This window comes from Microcaecilia unicolor, chromosome 3 (assembly GCF_901765095.1).
Source record: "Microcaecilia unicolor chromosome 3, aMicUni1.1, whole genome shotgun sequence".
NCBI classification, from domain to species: Eukaryota; Metazoa; Chordata; class Amphibia; order Gymnophiona; family Siphonopidae; genus Microcaecilia; species Microcaecilia unicolor.
This window is the reverse complement of record NC_044033.1, coordinates 191,990,922-192,009,777: the sequence shown is the minus strand read 5'-3', so window position 1 is coordinate 192,009,777 and position 18,856 is coordinate 191,990,922. Positions and strand designations below refer to the sequence as shown.

The 18,856-nt window shown below is 44.4% G+C and overlaps 1 protein-coding gene across 2 annotated transcripts in view; it reads left to right on the top strand.

Moving 5' to 3' along the window:
* The window catches only part of NR4A1 (nuclear receptor subfamily 4 group A member 1), a 49,886-nt gene extending 32,925 nt beyond the window's left edge, over positions 1–16,961 (top strand). For both annotated transcript variants that reach the window (XM_030196856.1, XM_030196855.1), the window contains exons 2-7: positions 157–965; positions 5,464–5,593; positions 7,050–7,201; positions 11,882–12,084; positions 13,773–13,951; positions 16,192–16,961. In XM_030196856.1, coding sequence (XP_030052716.1) covers positions 159–965; positions 5,464–5,593; positions 7,050–7,201; positions 11,882–12,084; positions 13,773–13,951; positions 16,192–16,448 — 1,728 coding nt within the window. In that variant the 5' untranslated portion in view covers positions 157–158 and the 3' untranslated portion in view covers positions 16,449–16,961. The remainder of the gene's footprint in view (positions 1–156; positions 966–5,463; positions 5,594–7,049; positions 7,202–11,881; positions 12,085–13,772; positions 13,952–16,191) is intronic.
* The last annotated feature ends 1,895 nt before the right edge of the window (positions 16,962–18,856 follow it).

Sequence of the window (18,856 nt, the reverse complement as noted above, 5' to 3'; positions counted from 1 at the left end):
AAAAAGGGCTTTGAGAGAAACATGTGGATTATATAAATGTTTGCTCTTATGAAAACTTTTTTACATGTTCACTTTTGCTTGCAAAATGCGTGAGTGTATGTACAAATTTTAGATAGGCATTTTAACATATATATTAATGTTTTATTTCTCTTATAGCAATGCCCTGTATCGAAGCTCAATATGGAACATTACCACAGAATGGAGGTCCCTGCGAGAACTATCCCTCTGACTTTCTAACTGAGTTCAACAAATTCGCCATGGACCTGGTCAACACAGATATCACTGCCAGCACTTCTTTACCAAGTTTCAGCACTTTTATGGATGGTTACAGTGGAGACTTTGATGCTTTTTTGTACCAGATCCCAACCTCTGCCCCCCAGTCCTCGTTTAAGCTGGATGAATACCAAGTTTATGGTTGTTACCCTGGCTCTTTCACTAGTCAGCTGGACGAAACCATGTCCTCCAGTGGGTCCGATTACTACGGCAGTCCCTGTTCCATCCCTTCTCCTTCCACACCTGGATTCCAGAATCCCCAGGTTCCAGCTTGGGAAAACTCTTTTGGCACCTACTCCCCAACCCAGAGTTACGAGGGCATGAGATCTTGGACAGAACATCAGAAAGGCAACCTTTCGCAGCCGTCGTTCTTTTCGTTCAGCCCTCCAGCTCACAGCCCTAGTATTTCTCACAGTCATTTGAAGACGCAGTCGGCCGCGCACAGGCTCGACCAGCAGTTGAACGATGAAGTTTTTGCACTATCTCAGAATTCTCCAGTGGGATTTTCAGCTCTTCCCATTGGACAGGGGCCCTCGTTATTGGACAGCCCTGTTTTGCTGGACAGCTCTCTGTCTCCTGCCAAAGCACGGAGCCCAAACTCCAATGAAGGCCGCTGTGCCGTATGCGGGGATAACGCTTCATGCCAGCACTATGGGGTCCGAACATGTGAAGGATGCAAGGGCTTCTTTAAGGTGAGTAAAATCTTTATTCTTTCAAATTACTGTGTCCAAGCAAAAAAATCAGTGAATGGGTGCTTGTTTAAGTTCATACTTGCTAGGCTCTTGAAGCATTTTGTCCCCTCCTTCTGAAGATCCGTTTACACAGGGCCTCTAAAGCTGGAATCTGACTAGCTTTGATTCATAACTCCCTTTTTTAATATTTTCTTCTTTCATTTCTTTTTCTCTCAGCTTATTTCAGTCCAACTGTTGCTGCAACAGCCCCATATAGTCCCTTCTGCAATTCTGAATCCATGGGCCCAAGATACAAATGTTAGTTATTTACTGTTGCATAATGACCAGGGCTCCCCACCACAGGGACTGTGGATGAAGCCTCCATAGCAGCCTGGGGCTTGGAAGACCTGAGCCATGCATTGTAGCCAGCTCCTTCTTGCATGGAATTGCACAGCCCTGCTGCTCTTGGGATGCTGGGCCAGTATCCCCCCCCCCCCTTCTGTAACTCTCGATTGTGGGGCAGTGGTTCTCAAACCTGTCCTGGGGACTCCCCACCCAGTTAGGTTTCCAGGATATCTATAATGAATATTCATGAGAAACCGTTTCCATGCACTGCCTCCACTGCATGCAAATGTTTCTTTATAAATATTCTTTGTGGATATCCTGAAAATCTGGTTGGGGAGCCCCCCCCCCCCCCCCCCCCCCCAGGACGGGTTTGAGAACCTGGAACTGGAGAGGCTGGTTTTAGGATGTAGGTACTGAGCTAGGAGAGGGGGAACTTAACCAGTACAGAAATAAATAACCTCTGGCTTTATGGGAGAGCAGTGTTACGTTTCCAGGTTGGTCAGATTCATCAACTCTGGCCTGGAAGAACCAGTGTGATCATTTTCAAAGCATCTTAAAGGAGATTGAAATAAACAATTTAGGTGCTAGTCATTTTTACAACAGCAATGAGACCATTTATTGGAAAGCAGTGGAATTTAGCAGGATGACCTAGTGTCAGACTTTCCATTAGCCACTGGCATCCGTTGAAGGCTGTGTTTACAACTGATTCTTGTTAAATGTGTTGTCCAAAGATGACAGCTTCTGAATAGACTGAGGTACGACTTGCTGTCCTGCAGGAAAGGGCTTACTACAATTTACCGAGGGTGCTGCCTCGGAAAGTTAGCTACTAATGGCTGGAGGAGTGGCCTAGTGGTTAGAGCACCCGTCTTGCAATCCAGAGATGGCCACTTCAAATCCCACTGCTGCTCCTTGTGATCTTGGGCAAGTCACTTAACCCTTAGATTGTGAGCCTTCCTGGGACAGAGAAATATCCAGAGTACCTTAATGTAACTCACCTTGAGCTACTACTGAAAAAGGTGTGAGCAAAATCTAAATAAATAATAATAATGTTAAAAGTTGATTAGGAAAGAACTCCCTATCCTGAAATGAAATCCTAGAAACCTGCATTTAAAAAAAAAAAAAGACAAGACAGTAGGGAGGTTGCATGTTCCCCATGTGGGTAGACAAGTGGCTGTATGGTGTGTCCTGCTTCAAACCCTCAGTGCCTGGATTTCTGACTGGATCTTAAATGCTGATAGGAACCTACTGGCATTTATTAAAAAATGTATACCTTGCCTATTTTATAAAAGTACTGAACAATTTACATAAAAATGTACAGAGTAATTGGAGCATACATAAAACATATATGTATCTGTTTAACTTTTAGCTCAGTTGGAAGTATGGCTGGGGTCCAGAGCCGTGAACCTTCATTTGCAATGATGCAGGGATTTTCCCACTCCTAATTCATCTAGCTTGGTTACCAGCCCTATGTGTTGCAGAACTTTCCAGAACCCTGCCATCATGGGGCCTAAATTGAACCACTGGGTGGTGGCGTTGCACAATGACTGGGACCTCTCTCATTTAAAAACCTTTCATAATGTCTTATTAGCAGTATGGAGGTCAGAGACCTAGGAAAAATATGTCCATTTGGACTAAGTTTCCTCATTAAAGCAATAGTACTATGAAAGTTCTTATTATTAATGATGGTTTGACTTTTGACCAAAAATATTGTATATTTCATGCTTTAAAGCAGGGCTGACGTCTTTTTGCAGTGATCCATCGGGGGGGGGAGGGGGGAGAGGTTTACAATTTCTGCAGAATTCATCAAATGGGCCCAGACTTGAGGTAGAAGGTGACACATGGGCCTCGTACTTGTCATACCCTTGATCTGACGAGGTTGGGAGGCAATTCTCAATAGGATCAACACGGGGGGGAAATGCTAGGAAATTCATTCGTAAGCATGCTTCCCGCTTCTCTGGGGTTATATTTATACAGACACTTTCTCAATCCTGTGGAAATATTCGTGCTTGAAAATTTTCCTCCTCCTTGGCTGCTCCCACCAAAATTTGACAGTGACCGCTCACTGAAGAACTTCATGCAGGCAATGCAATGACTCACACACTCAGCAAGATACTGTCCACGGAGGAGGGAGGGGGGAGCTGGGGGAAGAGAACCTTTTTGCAGTTGCTGATGTGACTATAGGTGCATATTATTATTATTTAATTATTCGTTTGGATTTTGCTCGCACCTTTTTCAGTAGTAGCTCAAGGTGAGTTACATTCAGGTACACTGGATATTAGCACATCTTTTTAAAACTCAGTCTAACGCATAAGAAGCACCAAAAATCCATATAGCCCCGGATTCTATAAATGCTGCCCAAATTTTGGCTGCGATCCTGAGTTGCACAACTGAATGAGCTAATGAGCCATTAACACTTGATAACTGGCTTCAAACAATTATTGGCGTGAATTGGCAGTAATTTCGAGTTGTGCGTGCAGCTGCCTGTGTACAATTCTATAAGGAACCACATCTAAATTCTCTCACGTGCAACCCAAAAGGGAGCATGGGAAGGTCATGGGCATTTCTAAAAGTTGCACACAGTGTTACAGAATTAGGGGTATGCACAGCCAACTTGCGTGCGCACCAGGTTGCAGCAGGCGTACGTCCTGGTGCCTTTATTGTAGTCGTGGGAATTGGCACCATTCTGTAAAAGCTGGAGAGCAAGGCCAGAGCTGGGTAGACTTCTACGGTCTGTGCCCTGAAAACAGCAAGGACAAATCTAGATCCAGTATACATATGTTAGCATCAGGTATGATGTGATACTATGTCTTTTTGGGCAGACTGGATGGACCATATAGGTCTCTTTATCTGCCGTCATCTACTATGTTACTATATTCAAAAGGGCACTCTAGGATGAGTGTCCTTTAGAGCGCACAGTGCTGCTTTCATCCAGCTGCTGAATTTGGGTGCCATTTACTGAATCTAGCCCATAATGATGATGAAAGCGGAACCTATCATTTGTGTGAGTGCATAGGTTTCGTTCCTGGTGCAGGCCTTCCATTTTCCAGGTATGCTGCAGCCGCAGACTCTGTATTCACAACCCGGTCTTGGACATTGCGTAATGGTGACACCTAGTGGCCTAATTTAAAAGTGCATGATTGTGAGATTCTAGAAGGCATCTTGGTGCGTAGCCTTTAGATGAGGATTGACATTACAGGGATTTATCTAAAGGAATTGGGAGCAGGATAAAACGGGAGTCCCTGAGTAGCTCAGGATGCCAGATTCAGCCCTGGTTCTGACTGAGCTAGAAGTGCAGAGGAGCAGGAGGAAAAACTGCATTGTCAAAAAACCAAAACTGGCATCTGATTTTTGACACAGCTTTGCCAAGTGTCTCAAAAGACCTTACTTAGTGTAATGCACTGGCCAGGTTTTCCTTCAGAGCAAAAGAACTAAGTCCTGCTGCTGTGTTTTGTTTTGTTGGTTTTTTTTTCCTGGTGAGAATAGATGAAGTTGGAAGCAAGCTGCAAAGAAATAACATAACAACGTCTTACAGCTGCAAGGTTTATTGCGGAATATATGTGGATAACGGGGTGGGGGGGGGGGGGGGTACTGGCTATAACCAGGAATTATGTAATGTGTTGTGTTCATGTGACTTTGTAATATCGGAGCACAATATATAAAATCAAAAATGGTAGCTTGATGTGAGAGACAAATCTAGCCCTTCTCTGTTAAACATTTTTGGAACATGTTTTAATTTGATGTCCTCTAGTCACTGGCAGTTAATAATAACATGCAGGAAATTTCCCTACTGAGAAGGCCGACCTGGTCACCAGCATGCAGAGGGTATGGAAAACGGAGTTTTGTGTCCTATTTTTACATGGGTAGTGTCCAGGCTTGTTAAGCTGTTTCAGTGGACCTAGGATTTTTGTTCACCATTGCCTGAGGAAAGCATAGACTATATGAAGATGGAGGGATCATATTCTGAGCTTTTGTTTTTTCACTGCCCATAATGTATAAGTAGAGCTTTGAGTTCTAAACTGTAAAGAATGTGCATTGGACTGGAAGATATATTCTCTCACTTGGATACAAAGGGGATCTTGGTTTTTCCCTTTTCAGTAGTAGGCTGTTTTATTTTTTTTTCCCTCATCACTAGGGTGGCAGCTGATGCTTTTGTTTTTCCCCCTCTCTTCCATAGCGCACAGTACAGAAAAATTCCAAGTACATCTGTCTGGCCAACAAGGACTGCCCTGTGGACAAGAGGCGAAGAAATCGCTGTCAGTTCTGCCGCTTTCAGAAATGTCTGGCAGTAGGAATGGTCAAAGAAGGTAAGCGTTGTATTCCAGCTATCCAAGGCTGACATTTTGTTAATAATCAATGGATGGAAACCAAAACTGGTGAGGAAAGCACTGAAGATATTGGGACATTCTGCAGTAAATAGATTTAGGTATAAGCTTTTGAGCAGAGTCCACGTCAATAAACCTAGTAGCCTAAAAGGTGCCTCCAGCCTGTTTGTTTGACGACTACAGACTTAAAAATAATCCAGAGAGATAGCTGTTTCACTAATTGGTTTATTTACTAGTGATGAAGTAGGGGTTTGGCCTGAAATGGCACAAGACTGTTTCCGCTGCGATCTGTTCAGAGTACAGTACTCGACTCTGCCCTCCTAAAAATAGAACGCATAGACATTCATAACTGGATGGCTTTCTCTTTAATTGCTCTGCTTGATAGCTCTTCGCTCCCTCTTGCCCGATTCATTCAGCAAGGTCGACTTGGTTCCAAACTTTTATTTTACCATGCCACGCATTTGAGACCGAGGCTTCATCACAGACTGAATCTGGAGAGGGCACGCTCTAGATTACAAAGATGCTTTTTTTATGCATCAAAAATTCAAGGTTGCATTCTGGTTTTCTCTGGTGCGGGGGTTCTCAACCCAGTCCTCGAGGTCTCATCCATGCAGTTGGGCTTTCAAAATATCCCTAGTAAATATACATCGTATACTACTATGAGATCTCCCTTATTCCAATCCAGGCACAATCTAATGCCTAACTATCAATAACGTGAGATCGGTCTAGAGATGTCCTTAACTAAATCAGTGTTCATGTATTTGTAATGTACTTATTATAGGGTTATTCTGTATTTCCAAGTTCCCTGTTCTAACCCAGGTAATATGAAATAGAGATATTATACTCTAAGAGTGTGTGAGGATGAATGAATGAATGAAATACGATTACAGGAAGGTACATGTATACCAGTCATTAGTACATTAAAGTAAATATATGCACTATACAAATAAGTGGTTTAAATAGCATAATCAAGTGAGACGTTATTGACAGTAAATATACATGAAAGATTTGTATGCAAACCTCTATCTCTCACCTCCTATCACTCAGCCCAAGTGAATATGCATGAACTGGATTGAGAACTCCTGCCCTAGGAAAATATTGAGCACTTATCTTCACCGCTTCCATTCTGACATGAAAATTATTGCCACACCACCCTGTGTGCCGTAACATCCACATCGATTTACATTTTACTCCCAACGTCTGGGGAAAATTGGGCCTTTTTAGTGCCTTTTAATAATCTAGATTGGGAATTTTAGCTATATTTTACTGGTTTGCTGGAGGGTTGCGTTGTATTTTTTTTTTTTTTGGGGGGGGGGGTACAGCTGTGTGTGGTCTTGGCCCTGGTGAGTTTCCATAGCATTCATGAAATCTACATCTGCTGCTGCTTTGAGTTTCCCCAGTGTCTCTCTATACTAAATATCTCATTTTCCTTTCTCAGTGGTTCGAACGGATAGTTTGAAAGGTCGCAGAGGTCGGCTCCCTTCCAAACCAAAGCAAGTTCAAGATACTTCTCCAGTCAGCCTCATCACATCACTCGTCAGGGCCCACATCGATTCCATACCGAATTCTACTAAACTGGATTATTCCAAGGTAGCTTCTTTTTAGGCTGGTGCATTCCTCATGAATATAACATTTAGGAAATTGCTGTTACGGATTGTGAGTGTAGAATCGGTATGCAAAGAACATCCTGTGAGCAGATGACAGCAGCTATGCCATTCTGCTAAAAACGTAGGGCCCCTTTACCAAACAGCAGTAAAAAGTGGCCTTGGCACACTCTTAACGGGTCTTTCCCACGTGTCAAGGCCATTTTTACTGCTGGGTAAAGCTGTTGAATTTCCTTTTTGTTTGTGTTGTATTAATTGGCTGTGCTAATTTTGTGAAGTCAACCCAATAGGCAGGTATATGGTTTTAGTCAAAAGTACCACAATATAGCTGTATCGCACTATATGAAACTTTAAAGATTTAATTATAGAAGGAACCTCAGCAGTGGTACTTGACAAACAAACGTTTGTCTGGCTTCACCCACCATCCTCTTCATTGATTCCTTTCAATATATAAGCATTCTTAAGATATCTTAATAAATAGTTTCAACTTTTTAAAGAAATCTTCAATTTAACTTATCTGAGTGAATGTCGGCTCAGGGGGAAATTGTTCTAACACGAGTTACAATTCTGAGGTCGGCAGGATGGACCTGTCAGGTTGAAAGGGGGTTCTTTGAAAAAGCTCTTTGTGAAATATGACTTGAATCAGAACACTTCCCTTTGAGCCAACATCCACTCGGATAAGTGGGGGGGGGGGGGGGGGGGGGGGGTTCTTTAAAAGTTGAAGCTGTTTAAGATAAAGTGCTTGTATGTCGAAAGGAATTGATGAGGAGGTTGGAGGGTGAAGCTTGACAAACCTTTGGTTGTGAAGTACCACCATTGAAGTTCCTTCTATAATCCATCTTTAAGTTTCATATTAGCAGAAGCGATCCTAGGTCGGCTGCCACCTGGGGTGGATCACCGCTGTGCACCCCCCTTCCCAGGTGCATTCTTTGGCTGCTGGAAGGTGCAGAGAGCAGCCGCCTGCCTGTCGGCTCCACTGGCTCCCTGCTCCCTGTGCCCCGGAACAAGAAGTAACCACAATATAGCTGTATCACACTAATATGCAATGGCGTACCAAGGGCGGGGTGGTGGGGGTGGTCCGCCCCGGGTGCACGCGGCTGCTCTCTGCACCCTCCAGCAGCGTGCACCCGGGGCGGACCACCCCCACCACCCCGCCCTTGGTACGCCATTGCATGTTTGTGTGATACAGCTATATTGTGGTCACTTTTAGATAACATCTAATTTTGTGACGGTCATCCATCAAGGTGGAGGAACATGAAACACTACGAACAGTGGCACAGTAACGAAGGAGTAGTTAGCCAATAGGACACTTCACCAAGAAAACTCCTATCATCTTGGCAGTGTTCTGTTGGCTACATTACTACTACTACTTGACATTTCTAAAGCGCTACTAGACATTACTCCTTCGTTCCTGTGTGCTAATTTTGCCATTAGCGCATGGCCATTAAAACAGATCAGATTGTAAGCCCTTACCACCAACTATTTCTTAGGGGGTAAGGGTTCACACATTAATCAGCACACAGCTACATTGCTGCACACTAAGGGGCCCCATTACAAAGCAACGGTAAAGGTACTGCACATGCAGTGCACACGAAACCGACACTACTGCCCGGTTAGCGTGCCTGCCCAGCGCTAATGTCGAAGTTGGCGTGTGCGGTTTCCTGTGGTAGAAAATATTTTTCTGTTTTCTACCATGGAGGGGGAGGGAGGAAGCCGTGTTTCCAGCAGTAGTCCCCCCCCCCCCCCCCCAGGTGGCCATATTGGCATGTGCGCTACATGGGCCCTAACCACTAGGTCAATGGGTGGTGGTAAGTGCTCAGGCACAGCCATAACTGCGCGCTACTTTTTAATTTTAGCGCACAGCCATAACTGCGCACTACATTTTAATTTTAGCACACAGCCATTTACTGCTCTACTGGGGGGCAAAAAAAAAAAACCCTTTTTCCCAGCTGGGTCAAAAATGGCCCAGCACGCGCCGAATTCATACGTCCAGACTACTGCAGGCTACTTTTTACCAGAGCTTAGTAAAAGGACCCCTGACTGATTAGTGTAGAACATACTCATTCTGCCCCCCGCCCCCCCTGACACCCCTGCATTAAATAAATATTTTTAGCTCGTGGGTAGTGTGTGCACAGGATGCCTCAATGTGCCCTACAGTACGCTTAATTCTTACTGCTGCCTTGTAAAAGGGCCCCTTAATTTTGGCATGTCCTGCTCTTCGGTCATTTATCCAGTTTGTTCCTTTACCAACATATCAAAACAGGAAAAGGGAAGGCTTTAGGAAACTGTACTACAGTATACTCACTAGGCCCAGCTCCCCCATGAATGCCCAAGTGAAAAAAGGGCTTTTAGTCCAGCCTTGAACTTGCCCCCCCTCCTTTATAAGTACTTGGATAAAGAATTTAATAAAAATATGTAAAAAAAAAAAAAAAACAGGAGTACGATGGGTGGATTCTAAGCATGTTCATATTACTGAAGAATGATGCGGTATGACTTGGCCAGTGGGCCATTGAAAAAAAGAAACTGGTCAGGTCATCAGCGTGAATCCCAAATAAACACAAACATAGATGCAGGAGGAGATGGGACCTGCTATTAAGGCCAATGACTCTTTTGGCCTGCCCAGGTGGAAGGAAAAAAAAGTTTAGGGAGCATGGGAGAAAGAAGGGGTGAAATCACTTAACCTTCTACTGCCTTGGGTACAAACTGAGGGGCTGTTTTTACAAAGGCACGGTAGGGCTACTGTGTGAATAGGGAGTGGAGGAGTGGCCTATTGGTTAGAGTACCGGTCTTGCAATCCAGAGGTGGCCGGTTCAAATCCAACTGCTGCTCCTTGTGATCTTGGGCAAGTCACTTAACCCTCCTTTGCCCCAGGTACAAAATAAGTACCTGAATATATGTAAACTGCTTTGAATGTAGGTGCAAAAACCCTCAGGCGGTATATCAGGTCCCATTTCCCTTTCCCTATTTGAGTTTCTACATGGAATGTTGCTACAATTGGAGATTCTAGATGGAATGTTGCTACTATTGGAGATTCTACATGGAATGTTGCTATTCCACTAGCAACATTCCATGTAGAAGCCTGCCCTTGCAGATCAGCAATCAGCAATGCAGCCGCGCAGGCTTCTGTTTCTGTGAGTCTGATGTCCTGCACATACGTGCTGATCTGCAAGGGCAGGCTTCTACATGGAATGTTGCTCGTGGAGGAGTAGCCTAGTGGTTAGTGCCGTGGAATATTGAACGTTGCTACTATTTGAGATTCTACATGGAATGTTGCTATTATTGCTGATTCTACATGGAATGTTGTTGAGTGGAGGAGTGGCCTAGTGGTTAGAGCACCAGTCTTGCAATCCAGAGGTGGCCAGTTCAAATCCCACTGCTCCTCTTTGTGATCTTGGGCAAGTCACTTAACCCTCCATTGCCTCAGATACAAACTTAGATTGTGAGCCCTCCTGGGATAAAGAAATATCCGGTGTACCTGAATGTAACTCGCCTTGAGGTACTACTGAAAAAGGTGTGAGCAAAATGGAAATAAAATAAATAGTGCATGGCACAACAGCACCATTGCGTGACACACCACAGTGCCCTGCATTAGTTCTGTTTCCTACACAGCATTTCCCAGGACAGAAAATATTTTTCTATTTTCTAGCGTTGAGGGCGGGGAGTAGACATGACTGGCAGTAATCGGCCATTGGCGTGCACTGACTGATTACCACCGGGTTAGCACATAAGCCATTTCCGCCTTCTTCTAAATAGGAGGCGGTAATGCCTGAGGCAGTAAATCACCATGCACCAATATTTTTATTAACGCCCAGCCATTTACGATTTCCATTTAAAATAATGGAAATTCCTGCTGTGGTAAGTGTCCTTAGTGAGCAGCAGTTTCACATGCCCAATCTACTGCAGGCCACCTTTTACTGCAGCTTAAAAAATGTACTGTACTTGATTTGTACACCACTTTGATATCTTTTGGGCTTGCAGGTAGTATATAAGACATTAAAAAAATATATATATATATATATAATATATGAATCCCCATATGCATTTCTGCCAATGCACCTCAGTCTTGCCCTGCAGCACCCCGCGTCATTCCATCTGTAAATTAGCCTGGCTAATTCAATTGATTTGACATACAACCAAGTCTAAGTCTGGATATGAATTGTTTGATTATGAAGCTTTAGGCAATCCCAAGTTAAATTTACCAGGGTAAAGTGGTATTGCTGTTTGGTTGAAAGAAATGCACATCCGCACAGCAGTAGTCTCATTTTTGCTCTCTGTCCTATGCATGTGAGGTGAACTACCTATGATAACCACTAGAAAGCAGAAGAGTCCAGTAAAGGTCTGACCAGTTCACCATGGCTGTCCTAAAGGCAGGCCACACTGGGGACACAAATCATCCCTGTCCATTGTCTCCTCTGTGGTGCACTGGGTGGGAGTGGGGTGTGTGTCACACAGGGTGCCGTTCCAATTCAGGACAGTCCTGCAGCTAACCGGGCAGTTCTTTGTATACTGGAAACACTAGTTTAGTGGTACCTCCAGATTGTCCTTTGACAGTTTGGCAACTTAACCTCCATTCTCTGTGTACAATCAATAGCAGATATGAAATAAATTGCTGATAATTGCATTCTGGCACTCGTTGTGAAAGTAAACGGACCATTTTATACTTCAGTTTCAGGAAGAGGTCTCTCACCAGTTTGAGAAGGAGGATGCGGTTGATGTGCAGCAGTTCTACGACCTACTAACGGGCTCCATGGATGTGATTCGAAAGTGGGCAGAAAAAATTCAAGGTTTTCTGGACCTGCCAAAGGAGGATCAGAACCTGCTCCTGGAGTCTGCTTTCCTGGAGCTCTTCATCCTCCGACTGGCCTACAGGTAACTTCGTTTCCATGAACAAGATGACCCCCGGCCTATGCCATCACAAGACAGAACGGTTGAACTAGTGAGGTGGGCCTTGCAGTGTGGGGAACCGGATTCCAGTCAGTAGTCTGACTTTCTGAAATATTCTGCAGGTCACCCTAGTTAAAGACTAAACTTTTTTGTGGTTACCTACATTCTGCAAAACAATTTCTCCTTACGTACTCCTAGTGTTATGAATCTAACTAAATAAGGCAGGGGCCTTTACTAAACCATATGAAGTGCTAACGTGTGCTTCATACAGGAAAAAAGCTTGTAATAAAACATGTTTAAAGCGTTTCATGGTAATTTGTCGGCATGCGCTAATCGCATGCTATTTATTTTTTAAAAATTATTTGGAGCGGGTGTGGAAGTGTTATCCAGTTAGCACAATGCTAATACAAACGCAATGTCTACATTATCCTGCTGATGTGGAAACATATAGTTCCGGTGATAAGTGCTCACACATTATTTTTGTAGGTCTTGCGTGCTAATGGAAAAACTAGCACCAGGGCCTGCAAAAATGAGAAACATAATTTAAACCCTGTTTTTCGGCAGTGTTAAAAATGGGCTTAATGTGTTTAACCCAGGACTTCTTTGTGTGGTAAGCCCATTTCATAACACTTCTTAGTAAAAGGACCATTTTTAATTTTGGTAATCCTTGCCAGGAGCCTCTGCCAGATCCAACCTGGGGCATGCAAAGCAGCCAGATCAACCTGGGGCATGCAAAGCAGGGCTATGGCATGAGCTACTAACTTGAGGCTGGAAAACGTTTTCAGTTCAGGGAGGATGGCCATAATAAAAGGTGTGAAAACGTTTTCAGTTCAGGGAGGATGGCCATAATAAAAGGTGCATACACTTCTAGAATTTACAAAAAAAAAAATAGATCTAGAACAAATTGTAACAGGAAATCGGAGGAGGCAGAGCACAGAAAGGGTAATTTGATATTTACAGCAGTCTAGGCTCCCACTGCTGCTTTAAAATCAAAGCTTGGGAAGCATGCCAAGGAAGCTTGTGGCTGCAAATATTAGATAAAAGACTAAAGCAAATCCAGCATGACGCAAAACCACCCTGCGAAAGGAAAATGGCAAGAAAAGTTGGCCTTGACAATTTGTCAAGAGAAAAGTTGCCTGAACCAGTTTATTTTTCCTTTCCGTGAGGTTTGGGCCAGATTGTGCAATTTGCAGCAGGAAGCATGAGGAGTTTTCTTGTAGCATGTAGTCTTTAGCCTGAGGGTTCCTGCCTGCCTCTCACTTTCACCCATAAGACATTCTGTGCTCCTTCGATTTTAGCAGAAATCTAATTAGAAAGCCTGGGTTATGATGTGATATCGGGTTGCTTTCTTTTACATCACTGTGCCCTTTAAGACCTGCACTGGCCTTATCACCTGCTTAGGCCTGCATCTCCTCAGCCATAGCTGCTGATGGAGTTTTTATTTAAATTCTTCCCAGCTGCAATCCAGTCTTGGCACCTATTTTACTAATAGTAACAAAAGAGAATGGATCATATTAGGGTGGAACACCTTTTTGTTAAAATTAGCACATCTATCGTGATCACTCTCTTTTGCTACTACTGGCCTCTTTTGTTGACACTTAATTTTGGCAATGTCGGTTTTTTTGTGTCCTAACCAAGTTTTTTTTTTTTTTTTTTTTTTTTTACCATTACAGATCCAAGCCTGAGGAGGGTAAGCTGATTTTCTGCAACGGGGTCGTCCTTCATCGGATGCAATGTGTCCGAGGCTTTGGCGAATGGATAGATTCCATCCTCGAGTTCTCTCAGAGCTTGCAGCGCATGAATATCGATGTTCCTTCCTTTTCTTGCCTGGCGGCCCTCGTTATTATAACTGGTGAGTGTTTGAGCTCTGAGATGCAAGAGTCTATAGATCAGGGGCATAGCTACATGGGGCCACGGGGGCATGGGCCCCCCTAGATTGCGCTCCCCTCCCCCGCCGCCGAGTACCTTTGCTGGCGGGGGTCCCCAACCCTCGCCAGCTGAAGTCCTCTCCTCCAGCGCGGCCGCGTTGCTGATCTGCAAGGGCAGGCTTCTGTTTCTGTGAGTCTGGCATCCTGCAGGTTGTAGCGCGGCCGCGTTGCTGATCTGCAAGGGCAGGCTTCTGTTTCTGTGAGTCTGGACGTCAGACTCACAGAAACAGAAGCCTGCCCTTGCAGATCAGCAACGCGGCTGCGCCGGAGAAGAAGACTTCAGCTGGCGGGGGTTGGGGACCCCCGCCAGCAAAGGTACCTGATGGCGGTGGCAGAGTAGGGTTGGCAGCGATGGGAAGAGGGGATCGAAAGGGTTGGCGGCGGGAGGGAGGTCAAAAATGGCAGCAGGGGGTTAAAAATGGCGGGGGGGGGGGGGGGGGGCTAAAATGTGCCCCCTCACCTCGGGCTCTGGACCCCCCTCCTGCTGAAGTCTGGCTACGCCCCTGCTATAGATTGTGAAGAACTACTTCCACTGTTATAAAATACAACTCCAGGCATAGATGATAAAGCTGGCAGTAGCCTAAATGAGTAGTGTGGTGGGGTGCTCTCAGGAAGCATTATGGCTAGGCTTCTGGCCCAAGTCTTAAGTTCGTTTTAAGACTCAAATTTTTCCTGGCTATTATTGCCTTGAGAGAAATGGGTGTGTATTGTAACTGCACAGAATTTCAGAAACTATCTTCTGATGATGGTATTGTGCTGTGACCACTGGCAACAGGACTCGATTAACGGTGCAACTCCCAATCAATTTCAGAGTTCATAACTAAATGTACTGTAATAACCAGTTTCAGGAACTTCAAAACGATTCAAATGTGAATCACAGTGAAACAAGTACTCTTAGCTTTGAAAGCAGTTCACTTGTTAGTCCTTAATGGAGCTCTTCTCAACATCAGTTTTCCTGACTTTCAAAGAATGCCCAGTGTCAGATCAGTATTGTCCAGTGTACATCCTGTGGGCGACAGTTTGGCCTGCCAAGTGCCTTCTCTTTGCCCACAGAAGCTCAGCAATTTTTGGTGGGAAATGCAGATTTTGGCTACAGGATCCCTGCTTCAACTCATCCATCCATAAGCTTGAGTCGTGTGGCACCAGAAGTTCGTGTTGGTCTCATGGTTTCAAGTCTTGCATGAGACCAACCCAAAATTCTGGTACCGCGCAGCTCAAGCTCACAGGAAGCAGGGATCCTACAGCTGAAGACGGGTGAGGGAGAAGTCTGTGTGAAGGCCAGGGGGTACATGAGAGAGAGTATGAGAGCATGTCTTGGCCCTCCGAATCTTATGAAATATTAAATAAGGCCCCTGACTTTTTTTTTTTACTTTTACAGCCTTTAAAAAAAAAAAAAAAAAAGGTCTGTTCTAGATGTTTTGGCACATCAACTGCCTGCATCAGATATCAAAACACTCTATTTTGTAAAGGACAGACATGTCACATGTAGTGGAGTACACATCTGAATTTCCTCATCTGCTCCAAACCATTTGGGGTATATGCCCTCCTACCAGCAGCTAGGGAGACTGGGAAATACTGAGAAATACTGAGACTTCACCTCATTAGGTCCTGTGCAGCCAAGCCATTCAGTATTTCTCAGTCTCCACAGCAGATGGTAGGAAAGTGCCTGTACAGCCCTGTTTTTTAGGCCCTTGATTAGCATTTAAAAATAGATCAACTTTTTTTGTTCTTGAATTTTTTTTTTGCTGTGCTCAGATAGCTCGGGGATTTTCCTCTCAAGGATTGGAGGAGTTCCTCTTTTGAGAAGCACACTCCTGTTGGCCAGCAGGGATTCCTGTGGTGGCGGCAGCCATCTTGCCTCCTTTCACAAGCACAAATACACTACTTCTGTGGACAATGCCTTTGTCCAGCCAGCTCCTGACCTAAAGGTTTCCCATACAGTAGCCCAAGTGGCTTAAGCAGCCAGGTTCTTGAGTTTGTCTTCTCCAGGTTTCTGTTAAGTTGTGATCCGTGATTCTATGGAGTCTGTAATATATTAAACCAAACAAAAGGGGTGGGGTTCCTTATGAAAAACTGCAGAATCCTTCAAAATAGACTAATTTTGTTTTCACCCATGCTACCAGTGCATACTCATGATATTCACTTTTTTTTTTATTTTTATTAGAGCGACATGGGTTGAGAGAGTCCAAGAAGGTTGAGGACCTTCAAAATCGGATCATTAACTGCCTTAAAGATCACGTAAGCTGCAGTATAAGTGAGCCAAGTCGGCCTAACTGCCTGTCCAAGCTGCTGGGGAAGCTTCCGGAGCTGCGCTCACTCTGCACCCAGGGCCTCCAGCGCATCTTCTACCTGAAACTGGAGGACCTGGTCCCTCCACCTCCCATTGTGGACAAAATATTCATGGACACATTGCCTTTCTAAAGACACCTATGGCAAAGGAGAAAGGCTGCATGCTGCCGGCCCAGAGGATGGGGACACTGCCAGATCTTAAAAGCCATTGGTTGCTCTTGTCTTGAACCAACTAACTGGCTGCACCCCTTTTGGACAAGGAATCCAGTTGGTCTTTTTACTGAACCTTTTTAGTTTCTTTTTAAATCTCTTATTATGCTTCAGAGATGCTCAAAGTGCCTTCAGCTACAGACAGTACTCAGCACATCTCTTCACTCTTGTCACGTTTTGTCTTTTCTTCTCCTGTCCAAGCTGGACTTGCGCTGCCCGGTACACAAGGAACTCGTCCGAGCTCCTACGCAGCTGATAAAACACTTCCTTCCCTTCCGTGCTCCCTTCTACCAGTGGAAGAGTTTATTTCTAGATGCGTGTCACAGGAGAAGGCAGAAGATGAATAGCCAACAGCTGTGCCCCATGGAACAAGGGGGACACTTTCACACCTAATGGTGTTTGGCGACTGTAGACTTTTTCCTTTTTAACAAAAGGCTGTAAATAGACAAACAAAGCTACAAATGTAAATATGATGACAAAGCACAGAGACAAACTATCTGCATCAAGCTGCCGGGATCTGATGATTTTTTCCTCATGGCCTTGGTTTTTCTATCCTTTGGGCTCTGTGTGGGTGTGTGTGTGTATATATACATATGTAATTTGAGCAAAGAAAAAAAACATTCTGACATTTATATTTGTGTATTTTTCTGGATTTACAGTATGTGACTTTTCTGATTAATATATATTTAATATATTGAATAAAAAAAACTACTGTAGCTATAACTGTACCTGGTGTTCATGCCGCACTACTTTCCCAACTTGTTTACCTCTGGCCTTTGCATTCTTTTGGCTCTCTCTTGTGGTGGCTGTAGTGCCCATGCTGAGGTAGCAGAGAAAGCATGTATTCCCTAACTAAGGGATCCTTTTTACAAAGCTGTGACAAAAAGCGGCCTTAATGCACCCTTACCTGGGTCTTTCTGTGCGCTAAGGTCACTTTTTTTTTTTTTACTGTGACCGTAAAGTGGCCTATTTTCTATTTCTTTGTATTAAAGGCCATGCGCTAATGTTGCTGTTTTTTTTAATTCCTACATGAGCCCTTACCGCCACCCATTTTTGTAGGCAGTAAGTGCTCGATGTGGTATCTGTGTGCTAACTAGTTCGCAGTAATGTAGATGTGCTAACTGGTTAGTACAGAAATGCCCACTCTGCCCCCTCAAAAAAAAAAAACCCCAAAAACCTTTAGTGTGCAGTTACCGCACACACATTTTGAAGTTATCGGAGGATACCTGTGGCCTGCGAGACTCCATTTTTAGCTGTGTTAAGCATACATTAGTGCCTACCACAACTTAGTTAAAAGCATTTTCTCCCTTTTCAATTACTGTATACAATTTGTTGTCTTAGGGCCTCTTTTTTTATCAAGTTGTGCCAGCATTCACTCGAATGGCTTTCATCGGCATTGCCACGTGGGAACAGCTAACGCGGCTTGATAAGAGGCCTTTAGTTACTGAGCTTTGTGCTTCAGCTGGATATCTGGGCCATGGAAGGATACCTACTCCTCCTTTCCCAGAGGAGGCCACTCAAAGGAGTGTTCGCCTGGTCCCACTTTTTGTCCTGTACGTGAGTTGCTCTGTTGTCATGATCCAAGTGGCATTTGCTGATCTAAGTTCCAGCTGGTCGCTGTGAGATGCTGGGAAGGTGATCGGTCTGTAGTTGAAGCCAAACTTCTGCCTGTCAGTCCCCCACCCCTCCTCTGCAAGGTGGGACCTTTCTAAATGAAATAAAACTAGAAATAGCTGATTGGAATTCACACAACTCTGAAAGTCACAGACTGGTTTTGAGGTGCCAAAAAACAGAAGTTCATGTGAATATTTTGCACACTTCTTCAAATATGCCTTCCCACCCCCCCCCCCCCCCCGGCTGTTGATGCAAAGGATTAAATGTTGTAGCTGATCTAGTTTCATTAGACGTGCTACTCTGCCAGTTGGACTATTAACAGCTGCTGTGCCCCCACCCACATCTCCTGAATGATCTTCCACCAGTAACAAAAACCTTCCCTGGGATTAGCAATTGCAGACAAATTTTGGTCACCTGCACCTTGCAGGACTCCTTTCTAGCTCTAGTGTGCAAGATCTTCCCACTCCATGCATTCTACCTCAAATGCAAGCCCCTATTCTCTACGTCATGTTTGGAGATCATCCCTAGCACGTAAGCAGTGCCTTTTACCTCCGTTTGAGGGGTCTTGTGAATAAGATGGCCACTTTTCCTTGATGCTTGCTTCCCTTCTCTGGCTCTGTACCCACACTTCATGCAACATGTACAGGTTAATGGAAGCTTAGGTTTCAGCTGCAGAGCAGGCCCTAAGATGTCTTGAGGACTCTCATTAAGTTTAC